General features: G+C 41.8%; 1 protein-coding gene across 1 annotated transcript in view; it reads left to right on the plus strand.

Moving 5' to 3' along the window:
* Positions 1-7,354, plus strand: part of LY75 (lymphocyte antigen 75) — a 46,495-nt gene extending 39,141 nt beyond the window's left edge. Inside the window, exons 31-35 of the mRNA XM_055718474.1 lie at positions 698-872; positions 1,379-1,546; positions 2,815-2,937; positions 3,375-3,542; positions 4,560-7,354. Of these exons, the coding sequence (XP_055574449.1) occupies positions 698-872; positions 1,379-1,546; positions 2,815-2,937; positions 3,375-3,542; positions 4,560-4,741 (816 nt within the window). The 3' untranslated portion in view covers positions 4,742-7,354. The remainder of the gene's footprint in view (positions 1-697; positions 873-1,378; positions 1,547-2,814; positions 2,938-3,374; positions 3,543-4,559) is intronic.
* Positions 7,355-12,905: the final 5,551 nt, after the last annotated feature.

Raw genomic sequence — 12,905 nt, forward strand, 5'->3', positions numbered from 1 at the left:
TGCTCTAGCAAGTTATGCGTCCCTGCTCCCAGGAGGCAGCTGCAGATCTTTGTCCTCCTCTGCTTAGCCTTGGAGCCAAAATTCTGTAGCCCTGACCCCGATCCCCACAATAGTTGTCAGACCTGGTCACAGTGGTTAAGTGGCAGGAATACCCCTCTGCAGAGTTACGTGATTTATATGCATACCTTTGCTACCTTGGCCTGTCCTTTGCTCTAGATGGTTTCCTCCACTTCCCACAGCTGACTCTTCATTGCCATGGGTTTCTATCTGAAGTAGGCGGTAGCGCTGCAAATCATTCCTGAGCTGCCCAGCTTTACTCAGGCCATCTTTACAGTTGAGCAGTTTGCAACACATATAATAACGTTCATAGCAAGGAAGGCAGACTGCTTAAATAGAAGGATGAAATTAAGTAAAATGTTTCCCACAGAATAAAGGCACGTTGCAAGTTTAAACTTACAAACATGCCACACTCTCTCAGTTCCCACAAACAATCAAGATTTCTATGCTAAGAATTGATTGGAAGATGCGAACTGTATCGAACATCTGTTTAGTGTGAATTTAGAAAACAAAGCCACCTGCACTTTAATTTATCACGCTGCAGGGTGATATTGCTACATGACTTACCAATGACTGACAAGATTTAGACCAGAACCATATGCTTGTGGTTTAAACGTTGTGAGTTTTTTTCTTTAATTAGGGAAGCAAAGCTAATTTTGAATGGTCAGATGGAAGCAACTTTGACTACCATCCCTGGGAATTAGAAAACTCAAATACTACTGAGAACTGTGTTCTGTTGGATACTAAGGGATCTTGGAACCGTACAAAATGTACAAATGTTGCTGAAGGTGCCATTTGCTATAGCCCTCCACATAGTAAGTGTTCTTTTTAATGTTTTGTTAGTTGTCTTACGTATTGTCTTTACATGTTGTATATAGAAGTAGAAATGAAGGCTGAAATACTACACTATTCCATCTTTAAAAAGAGCCGTTGATCAGGAAGGATAAAACACTTTAGGGAGATTAATTCTCCTCATTTCAGTGGTAAAAATCTAAACCAGTCCTGGTTGCTTTTTGATCACCTGTGATATGAATGTCAAACTATATGTATCTTTACTGAATCAAAATCCTTATCAAACACATAAAACAAACTTCAGAAGCCCCTAAAAGGCAAGATAAAATGGTTCCCAAGCCTTTGGGACTTGTTTTATGCTCATTGTCAAATAAATGGATCCATGACACAAGGAAGGAGGAGTGTAAGCTAATCGAATCATGGTTGTTGGTAGCAGTAGTCCTTGTTGATACGGGCTGTCCTGTTACTACAGAGAGACTACGCACAAACTCCTGCAGCAGAAATAACGCCAATCTCTTTGTCTTTGCAGAGAGACAATTACAGTCAAGCCAAGTGAGCAGAGCTCCAGGATGCCCGCGGATCAGTGGTACACTACAATGGATACAGTATAAGGACCATTGTTACGCGTTTGACATGGCATTCTACAACTTTTCAGTATATAATGTGGAAGATGCTAAGAAAGTCTGCCAGAAACTGAGTATGTTTAGACTCTTTTTCACATTACAACTTGTAATTGGTCCACTATTGAAAAAGAAATAAAACCCAACAAGCAAAAAACCTACAGTAGTTATACTTCAGCTTTTGGGCTCTTATGCTGCTTTAGTTTACAAGAAGCACTAGCAAGCTTTATCCTTGAACATCTAATAAAGGCTCTTGATAAAATGCTGCAGTATGCTGAAAGATTGTTTGGCACGTGGATATCTGTACGTAAAATGAATCCTCCACCAACGGCTATCTGCAGAAATTTAAGGCTTACAGTTTAGAGGAAACAATTTTGTTTGCATACAATTAACTTTATTAATAAAGTTAGTGCCATTAGCAGTGCTTTCTGATTATATCCATGCCTCCCTTGCTAACAGGGAGTTTTCTAACCTATCAAATGGTTCAAAGCATGTACTTTATAGATATTAAGGCACATAATATCTAAGAATTTAATGTCAAAGGATTTCCTCCCTGTGATAAGCTATGTGGGGAATTGTATTGCAGAAGACAATGTTAAGCAGTCTCATGTACAGAATTTTTAATCACCTTGGCTTAGAAGCTGGTGACTGTTATAACTTTCTTTTATTGAATTACCTGATCATGTGAAGTCAAACTTGCTATGTAGGATGAAAAAGAGAAGGTACAAGTAGTCCCAGTCCTGGATGCAATTTTCTGCCGAGTCCTACCTGGCCTGGCAGTTGAAAGAGAAAGTGATCTTTCTCTAAGTTAAAGCTTCTGGCTTATTTTTACATATACTTGGAAAGAATGGGGACACACTGAGCCTGTCTCCAGTGTACACTTTCCTTCCTCTTATTCCTTAATTGCTGTAACACTGTATATACAAATGTGAGGCACAGTGAAGTACTGACTGAGATATTAACTTGACTCGGCAAAATGCTGAGCTTTTGTTCAACTATATTTTTTAGAAGGGCTTATTGCTTGCAGAGTGCTAGTGATTCTGAATGTGGCATTATCTTTCAATATCTTCCATGTGGTCCACAGCTGCATTAAGTTTACTTCCATCGTATTTTGTATGACCTGCTTGAATAACCAGTCATCTGAAACAGTCTTGTATAACATGCTGTATTTTAGGGAATGAAAGGTTTATGCCTTTGTTCTGTAGGTCACTTCAAGCTAATTTTACAAGCCCAGATCAGCAAATTTTTCCTGTAGTTATTCTTCCCACAGAAAACTCTATATACAAGCACCATGAAAAAAACATCTCTGAAGTTGCAATTCTGACCAGTTTCCCCTTCCCCTTAGATCCTTCAGCAACCCTTCTGACTATAGTGGATGCTGAAGAAAATGCATTTGTGAGCACACACATAAAGGAAAATGATCTCATCACCAAGAATGTATGGCTTGGCCTGACTCAAAGCTCTAAGGGTAAGTAGCAGCAACCATGTATGAACATGAACGTTTCATGTGGTAAACAAAAATGCATAAATCCTCAAATAAGAACACAGTATTGTAGTGCTGATAGCCTACAGTAACTTTTGTCTGAGGTTGGAATCCCTCATTTGGCATCGTAAAGGCCTTTGGTGTAGCTTAAGTCCCTTCCGGCTGCATGCTTAAGATAATCACAAGTCACTAGAATTCATTTTCCCCAGTATTTTCATTGGTGCCTAATGGTTAAGCTGCAAGTGCATCAAATGCTAATGGTCTGGAGAAAGGTACAGCTAAAAGTGCTTTTAATGTACGGCATAGAGAGTCAGTCCTGTTTCTTTTAGCAACATAAAGAAAAAAAATAGATCATGAATGATGTTGTGTAACATTACAGCATGTTTTGGCGATCTAAACTAAGCAAACTTTTTCCCCAACAGATCAGTCCCTGAACTGGCTTGATGGCTCATCAGTTAATTATGTCAACTGGGAAAATAAAACTGCAGGAGTCAATGAGAAATGCAGTGTTATCCTGTCCACAACTGGCACGTGGTCCAAAGTTGACTGCAGTCGCAGCCAAAGCAGAGTGGTTTGTAAAGCTCCTTTAGGTACAGAAGCATTGATTTTTTTTTAATTTTTTTTTTAGGGGACACTTAATTTTATAGTGATTATATTCAGGATTTTCTTTTTTTGGTGGGGGAAGTCTGTGTTGAAATACAGAAAGTGCAGTTCACAAAAGCACGTATCAAGTACCTTTGCCTAAGCAGGAGCATTCTGTTGCTGTTTTGCCATAAAATTGTATTCAGGAACAAATTATCTAGGAATTTACTTCTCCTGGCTCCCACTATGCACTCAAAGGGTAAGGGAGAGAACTGAAATCCCACTTAAAAGAGCACAGAGTAGTTGCTACTGCTGCTTACCACAGGGCATCTCTCATGGGTGAGTCTGTGTAGGTGGGAACAGAAAGACTTCTGCTTGTACGAGATGCTGAGTAAGCAGGTAGTGCAGATCATGTTTTCAGTCTTGAGGAGGCTTCTGAAAATGCCGCCCTGCAACTTCAGAAAAAGATTCAGGCCTCACATTACTTCCTCATACTCTGCCCTGTACAGGGAAGAAAGCATTTCCCTGAGCATTAAGCAGGCAAGTTCCTGAGCAGCAGTGGAATCTTTCTGATTTTGTATACATTTTCACTGAAGTAGGAATGCAAGAACAGATTTAACTTGATGCTGCTAAGGTAGACCTCAACAAGATCTTTTCAGTCCAAGGGAAGCATATTTCCCTTCCACTCCCAAGAGAGGCCAGGGTCTCACTAGATGTCTGAAGCACACAAACCTTGAAACAAGTGCAGCATTTGCAAGGTGTTTTTGACCTCCAAAGGTCCCTTCCAACCTAAACTTGATTAGGAAATTAACAGTGGAATGATCAAAAATAAGCTCGTAAAAGCTGGTTCATATAGGAACCTACCTTCCTCTGTGATGAAGACTGGTAATATGATGAAGCAATTTGCTTTAACTTCAACTAGAGGAGTGCAATACTAGTGTATAGCTACCTAAGCATCAACCCGTGACAAAATATCCTTACCAAAACTCTTACAGAGTAACGATTTCTGTTTTATTCTGTTACAGGTTCTAATCATACTGGGGTGGCTGTAGCATTTGCCCTGCTAATTGTCTTAGTCTTCATTGTTGGATTAGTATGGTATCTCTATAAAAAGAAGCGTTTTCACTGGAGTGCCTTCTCTTCAGTACGCTATCAAAGAGGGATGAATGATGACGAAACCGATGTGTTCACAAAAGATAGCTATTGAGAAACTTCCTTCTGCACAATTCAGCATGAACTTCACTGTGTGAAGCCATAAGGAATGAGCTACTTGTTTTATTACTTCTTTTCGGAAAAGTAATAAGGTTATCCATGGGAGCTAAATTTTGTTCTTGTATACAAGTGCAATTTTTATTCAAGCCCTTGTTAGTTCTTTACATTCGGCCTCAGCTATTTAAGGTGCAAGGTTTCTAGAGTTCTGTGATAGTTCTTAATTTACAGTATTTTCTTTTTTTACTGGAAAGAGTTTTTAATGGAATAATTAATGCTAACAGTACTTTATGGAACATCACCTTAACAAATGCACTTAAATTCTATGTGAATTCTGTAACTTTGTACAGTTATCTATTAATGACTTCATGCCGAATGATGCACCGTTTTGATACGCTGTAAGGGTTTTGCTGCTAGCACTGGCTTACCCAGTAGAAGCAACTTTTGTAATAAGCAGTTACAAATTTTGATATAGCAGGGGAGAAGGGAGTTACCAAACAACAAAGTATTAATTCCCATCCAACTAGAATTTTAATTTTCTTGTTATAGTGGAGGAAGATCATATTGTGAATTATCTCTGCCCCACCTTGGGGACACACACACACCCAAAAAAATCATGTTACAGTGGAGAGGGAAGAAAAATCCTTAGAATGTAGAATGTACATTTTGAAAAAAAAAAGTTAGGGGAAATACCTTGCACTAAAGCCATGCCATCTAGGAGTAAATTAAATAAACATAGAATATTTGAAGCCTGAGACTGTGGCAAGCTGGCAGATCACTACTCTTTTCCCCGGAAGGTAGTAGTGGGGCTAACAAAAATACATGTTAAGAGCTAACTGCAAACACAAGATATAATAAAAGCCTTATCCCTATAAAAGCAAAGGCATGAATTTATGTTTTATCCTGCAACATAACTTTAAGTAAATGGTTTAGTTTCTTTCCACAGCTCCTTTCACAAAGTTTTGAAAGCACAAATAGCAGGAATGTTCACAGCAAAAATCAGTATCTGGACCTAAGCAGTAATTAAATAAGATGAAAAGATCTGCACTTGGAGTAGCTCTTAGAGGAAGACGTACCGCATTCTATCTTACATCTTCAGACTACTCTGAAATTAGGCTTGCGCAATTTCATAGTAGATTAAAACACACAAAATACCTGCTCCATTTTATGATCCGTTGCACTGTGACACCCAAGGACAGGAGTGTTGCAGTGACGGTGTTTCTTGTTCTGTAATGAGATCCTCCTGACATTTACTCCCCCTAATACTCTTATTTATGCTAGGATTAAGTGCCAAATGTTACAGGTGAAATACATCATCTGTCCAACAAAAAAATAAAGCTGTATCTGAGGAAAGAGTGAGAAAGAGTGTATGGTAAATAAACTTGTATACATAAATGCTAAAAATACTTGAGTATTTTACATAAAACTTAAACTTGATTTTTGTATGTCATGTGTCACTGTGGCCTTTTCTATGCACTCCAAAGAAAGCAATAAAGGGAAAAAGGGAAGACAGAATTGTATATATTAATTACTCTAATAATTTGATCAATGTTTTTTTAAAAAGTCTTTAGACTTTGTTAATGCACAATACAAAGAGCAGACGCATTTACTTTTAGGAAGGAGGGTATATAAAAGACCAAATCCATTCCCCATGTAATGGCAGTATGATATGGTAAATAGTAGTAATATTTGGTCTGACAAAGAGTACTACTGTTTTCTCTGAACCAATGGTGCAAGGTCGTGATGTTCAGCTGCCTTTTTCCCCCCCTGCGGTTTACTTAATGTTGACAGCACTTTTCTTTGTTCCTGTTTGCACTATTTTGATAAGCAAGCGTTTATCATTTGTATTGAGAAATAGAGAACTTCTTGTAGATGCCACTTTAGAACAGCAGCCTGAAGGGGCACAGCAAAGGAACCATTGTGTTAGTTTGCTGATCAAAGAAGTAAGCACTTCTGTTGTTTATTTGGTACTTTGGGCACAATTGTGAACACTTTACTTCTTGAGGTAACTTGTAGAAAAAGTGGTTATGATGCTAGTTACTATGTAATGAAAATAACCCTCACCCCCCCTTAAACTTACCCTGGTGTGAGAAGTGTGTGAAACATAAAGCCTGGTTCCTGTCATCTTCTGGTCTAGCTTATATGCCTAAGTGCTTTGCCAAATGACTTCTGACTTAATGGACTAAAAAAAAAAAAAAAAAGTTGGTTATTGTCCTTTTCTAACAAGAGCAGTAAGTGGGAAAAATTATTTGCAAATTCTCATGTTTTGAGGTTTACTAGTTTTACAGATGTTTATACTTGGAGCATTTTTAAGTGTGAATCTGAAATGGAAAATGGAAATTAGTAGCAAAATCCTAATTCTCCAACACACATGAATATATACTTTATTAAAAATTGTATATTTTATTCTTATGAATGATGTAAATAATTTTTGAAGGCCCTGTTTCTCATGTTTGTTTCATCATACCTGAGTTGTCTAATCACTGGTGATTCTTGTTTGAGTAAGCACAACTGCCTTAGTGCAGGTGAATAACCCACTTCATTTGAAACACAGAAAAAGATTATTTAGCAGTATTGTTATTGAAAGAATAAAGTTGAATAAACCACTAAACTGCTTACACTGGTTTTATTTCCATGGAAGCAGTTATCAGAGCTAAGGTACAGCTCATTAATCATTGGGTAAAAAAAGCACATAGCACAGGGGCTGCAATCACAATTAAAGCGGGTAAGCAAGTGTTACTGTGATAAAACCTTAGAGATGATAAAAATCTTTGATGTATTTAAGAAGAATGCTAGTAACTTTCTTTTTGCAGTTGAAAACATATGGTTATACATGGCTTTTATCCAGCTGCTTCTGGACTTGCACAGAAAGGGAACTCTGCTGTGCCTTTTTTTTTAATTGAGGTGTAATTCATTAGCACCTTATGGCCCAAATTAACTCTAAGGCAGTTTATAAGGGCTCCCAGTGTAACTCCTCATAAAATACAGGCAAGGTTAAATTACTCACAGCCATATAACAGTTGCAATTAAGGCATGAGATGTATTGATTTTAAGTGTCATCTGAATTCCAGACTTGCAAAATCTGTGACTGCTGGCCAAGGGGCAGTGTTATTTTTAGCTACAGTAATGGCTTGCTGGGAGAAACATCCTATTGAGCAAGATGACAGACGAGGTCATCAGCTTCAAAAACATTAATCTTAAAACAAGACGATATGCAGGGAAATAGAAGAACAGAAGTGAAGGGCTTTTCCCAGGTCCCTGAGCAGTGGAGTTAGGAAGGCATTCTAAAGCTCCTTCATCCCAGAGCACAGGCTCTGCTGGACTGTTGTAGCTCTAGACAAAAACTGGCCGACTTTGGGGAAATGCATAAAGGCTTTCACACACTTTGAACTGGACATGTGACACTTGTCAGTCATTGGCCTCCCTCCTGTTAGGGCAGAGCCCACTCCTGCAGGAATGGCCTCCTCCCACAGCATGTGGAGCAGTATGTGTTTTGGTTCCTCTTCTCAAACTTTGCCCTCTCCAAAAAGTGTTATGGAAAGGTTAATCCACATCTGCCACTAGAACAGCCAGTGTTTATTCTAACACTATTTCTGCATCAGTAACTTAATTGACATAGAAATGAACCACGAGCACTTATGCACAGGCAGTGTTTGGGCCTGATGGATTTGTTGTATTTCTTACCATTTTTTCCTTTAAACCAAATGCACCATCTGCTCACTGCTCTGGACATGTGTTGTGCATCTAAACATTTTTGAAAGGAGGAAGTAAATTGCATGGCCTGTCAATGGTATTTTTTTGGTGTGGCTACAAATAAACCAAATATTACAATTTGTGTTGCTAGAAGTCAGAATTACAACTTGGGCACATTATGCATCTGCTCTTGCTGCGTGTGTGGAGCACAGTGGGACAGGCAGCCCAGGTTCATAAGCGTTAGTCAAATTTGTTCTGTTGTCAAGCAGCACATAAAGTTCTTACTGGCCAAATTGAACAGACTTTGCACAGTTTTAAAGTGAGAATTATGAGCAATATTAAAGAACTAAGCTTAGGAAAAACAGGGGATTAGCTACTGGAGAGAAAAATTCAATTGTCACTCTAATGGACATTTCCCATTTAGTTCTGAAGAGTTTAAGATGAGAGATGACAACACACTAGATAAAGGTAATTTTCTGTTGATAGCAAATTAACTTGCAAATGGTGCATAACATAAATGCTGTTATTCCTTGGTTTTATTCCTTTATGGTATTTTCAGATTGAAAAACTCCTGTGCACTCTGTCACAGTATCTGCTGGTAAGTAAGACTTTCAACAGATCTGAGGGGGTAGGAGAGGATACCAGATGAGGTTTTTATTGTGATTGCACAATAATGCAACACAAACCATAAGTCCTTCTGGATTTCTATTTGCTAATGCAAATGGGACTATAACTACAAACAGAACAACAGTTCTTTGTTAGCTTTGCTCCTTTTCAGCATAAATAGAATAACTCACTCCAAGGTGGCTTTTAAGAAAATGGAATTTCAGCAATACAAAGTAATTATTGCAAATTGTGCTTTCTTCATCATGCTGCCCTCTTAGGTGTGCATTTTTTGTTCAAACAAGTAAGAACAAAGTTCTTTTCCTGCATGCTGTGTCTCAGGATGCTGTGGCTAGGAAGAGTACTACTGCTGCTTTCTATAAAACTCTTCAAATGTCATGTGTTATAGTTCCTCTTTAACAGATTATATAGAGCAGATAATTATACAAAAACGTGGTGCTTGTACTTTGTAAAAGCTAGCGAGCCTTGTAGGCATATTCAAATTAAACTTACAAAGTAGTTGGTTGAAATTATTTCACAAATGCTCCTTGTTGAATGTCATCCCCATTAGCAACCAAAATACTTTCTGTTTCATTGAAGTGTCTTTACTTTCGTAAAGATGATCTGGGTAGTGTCAAATGAGAGTGTGAATTACACATGTACAGGGATAATAGGAGGGCACATTTACCCAGGGTTTGGGTGGTGAGCTACTTTGAGGAAAAAGTCTGAGTTCCTGAAATTTCCATCTTGTATTGTCCCCTGCAGCCACCATTCTGCTTTGTACCTGTTCTGTCTCATACCAGCCTTGCAGCACTGATGACTGAGCCACCAAGAGATGAGCACACCACCAAAGAGCCAGCCAGGCAGCCTTACAGCAGCGCAAGGGACTGGGAAGGGAGACCACAGAGCGCAGCTTCCTGAAGAGGCGCAGCCAGGAGCCCAAAATGCACGGGATGAGCAGTGCCAACAGTCCCACAACACCAGCACAGGGTGCTGGGGAAGGGCCAGGACAGCCAGTGTGGGCAGCTGGAGTGTCCTGTGACACCAGGATAGGGTACCACATCCTGGCAGGGGTGGGCCTCTTCCCCTTTTCTGCAAGGGGCAAACCCACAGCAGCTGGGGGAGAGCAGCTCTCTCAACCCCAGCCCAAGGAGGTGTTTGCTGGGGGCAGGAGGCAACACTCCCCTCCCAGCTCCAGGGGACTGCCCCTCCCCTCAAGCAGGGCTTCTACCAGGCAGCCCCAGCACCTCCATACCCCACACCAGCCTCACCTTGCAGGACCAGCTCTGCTTCTGCACATGGAATCACAGGTCATCCTCCGCATGGCTGTGCTGCACGACGATGGCTTACTGAGACACAGGTATCCCAGGGGAGCCGGGGTGAGAAGGCTCCTGCTTTAAATCCTGCTGTGCCCAGGGGCACGCCCTGACAAGGCACAACCAGCAACAGCTGAGTTGCTCTCACTTAGCCTCATGTTGCAACAGGAGAAAGCAGCGAGGCAGGTAAGCTGCTCCTGTGGCCGTGTGTGCTTTGTTGGGGGACTTGCAAAAACTGTGCCTAATGCCTAACCCATTACAGAGCTGGTTCGGTTCATACTGACGGGCTGCGATATTTCATTGATGGTCATTCAGGAAGGATTTATTGGCATTTGCTTTTATGGGAAGGACACATTTGTGCTGGCACTCCTGAGCCGTCGCAGCATGCTGAGGAAGGCCTGAGGTGCTGCTGTGCTGAGGGCAGTGTCTGAGGGCTGCAGGAGGACACAGACATGTCCCTGAGTGCAGCATTAGCAGGTGACGGAGCCAGGCTCCCTGCCAGCTGGCCACATGCTTTAGACGGTGGGGTGGCCCAAGCCGTGGGGCAGCAGGACGTAGCACATGCTTGGCAAGAACCAGGAATCACCTGGCATCGTGCATTTGCTCTTGGTGGCATCCAATCCTAACCAGTGGTGCAGAGCCCAGGTCTGCTGGGAGAGGGGGTGTTCCCTGCGGGTGTGGGAGGCTGAGGACGTGCAGCTGTGCTCTGAGAGCGGCGCTGAGCAGGCAGGCAGAGCAGGTGGGTTGTACTGGCAATCGCGTTCTCGGCAGTTGCCTCGGTGTTGGCAATGGCATGGGGCCGCAGCGTGTATCCAGCTGCAGCGTTAGGGATTTCTGGTGTAAAACATGGACAAGAGCTTTGCAAATCTGCAATCCATAGAGCCAGGAGCTTGTATTTTACAGTGGGGGTTGGAATTCATGTGTGAGGGATTTGCTTAACTGCCCAGGGAGGGGTGCATGTTGGTTTGAAGTCAATGCATGGAGTAATGGTACCACGTACAGCCCACACAGGGAAAAGCTGTGTGGTCGTAAGTAAGCTGTAAGTAAGGAAGGTGTAAATAAGCAGTTGAAGTTTACAGTCAAACTGGTTTAATAATTATATGTTAGATAACTAGATAGTTGTGATATGTGCTGTGATTTTGTGTATAAATCATTTTATGGTGTAGGTACCAATTATAAATTGTACCCTGTTCCAAAGCCGAACTCTAACACCTGTCGGTATAAAACTGTTTCACATAAAGTAAACATCAGAACACGCAAACTTAATTAACTTTTAGAGAAATACTGGGGTGGAGGCTGGAAGGGACTGCACATCACGCTGACAGGGTGATACAACAGAAGTGGAAAGGGAGCGCGGGAACACGGTGAGGCGGCCATCGCCTTGGGGGCTGGTTATTCACTGCAACCAGTCAGAGATGAATTTGTGCATGTTGTCAGTTGCGCTGGACCTGCAGCAGTGCATTTGCTGTCGTGATAGAGATATGTTAAAGGAAGCAAGTGGAGACTGAAATTGAAGAGTCTCAAGCAAGTGAGACTCACTGGCTAGTTCCTGCTTTAATCCACGGTGACCAGGGCTCCTTCTGTGTTTGCCACCAGGAAAAAATTCAGCTTGGGTTAGCGGCAGCCCAGCGGGCCACGTGTAGGGGAGATGCCACGTGGTACCCTGCAGTGACCGAGCAGTGCCCAGGAGACGTGTGCAGGCCAAGCAGCCTGCGGCTGGCTTTGACAGCCTCCTCCACCCTAGCAAGCTTGTGTGCGACTTCGGGCTTCCTAGGCAGAAAGGACGCAGAGACAGCATGTCGTTGCAAGTGTACAGAACGGAATGTAACAGCTGAGGAAAGAAAAGCAACTGCTGAAGTAAGCAGAGGCAGTTTCTGGCTGAAAGACCTGGAAGGGCTATGCAAGGTGGTAAGGGTGGAGAAACTGAAACTCTGTGAACAGTTGGGGAGGAAATGACACAGACCAATCTCCAGGGGCCCAAGGCTCTCAGAGCATCTGACCAGGGGACATACGAGAGCATATTAATGGTGATGATGCATCACTGCTTGGCCTCCATACCTGTGCAGGAACCAAGGGAACTTTTGCAGGCAGCAGAGAGCCTGTGTGTTACTGACAGCACAGCTGCCCCCAGACCAGATTTATCACTTCAGTGACATGCTCTTAAGTGAACCCCATACCCAGGTCATGCGGCTGGCAGCTTATTTGAGCTAGAAGTGATTTTCTGCATAGTGACTCTGGAGGTGCCAAAGAGAAGGGATGGAGCTAATCCTGCAGATCTCCTTTGGAGCTGATTCATTCCTTGTTCTGCTTTCATCATAGTAACTCTCTCAGAACCAGCCCCTTGAACCTGCACGGGACATCTCCCACTGACCAAAGGTGTGACTCAGCCCCAGAGCGAGCAGAAGCTGAAAACAAACCTTCCCAATGCAACAGCAAACTATTTTTTGTAATTCGCCACAAAGGCAAAACTTGCTTCTGAGAGAAAAGCTGTTGTCTCCTCACGCCATTGATTCACTTAAACATTCTGAGTGTTAGATCTCCGACTAAACA

The sequence above is a fragment of the Falco cherrug genome, chromosome 8 (assembly GCF_023634085.1).
Source record: "Falco cherrug isolate bFalChe1 chromosome 8, bFalChe1.pri, whole genome shotgun sequence".
NCBI classification, from domain to species: domain Eukaryota; kingdom Metazoa; phylum Chordata; class Aves; order Falconiformes; family Falconidae; genus Falco; species Falco cherrug.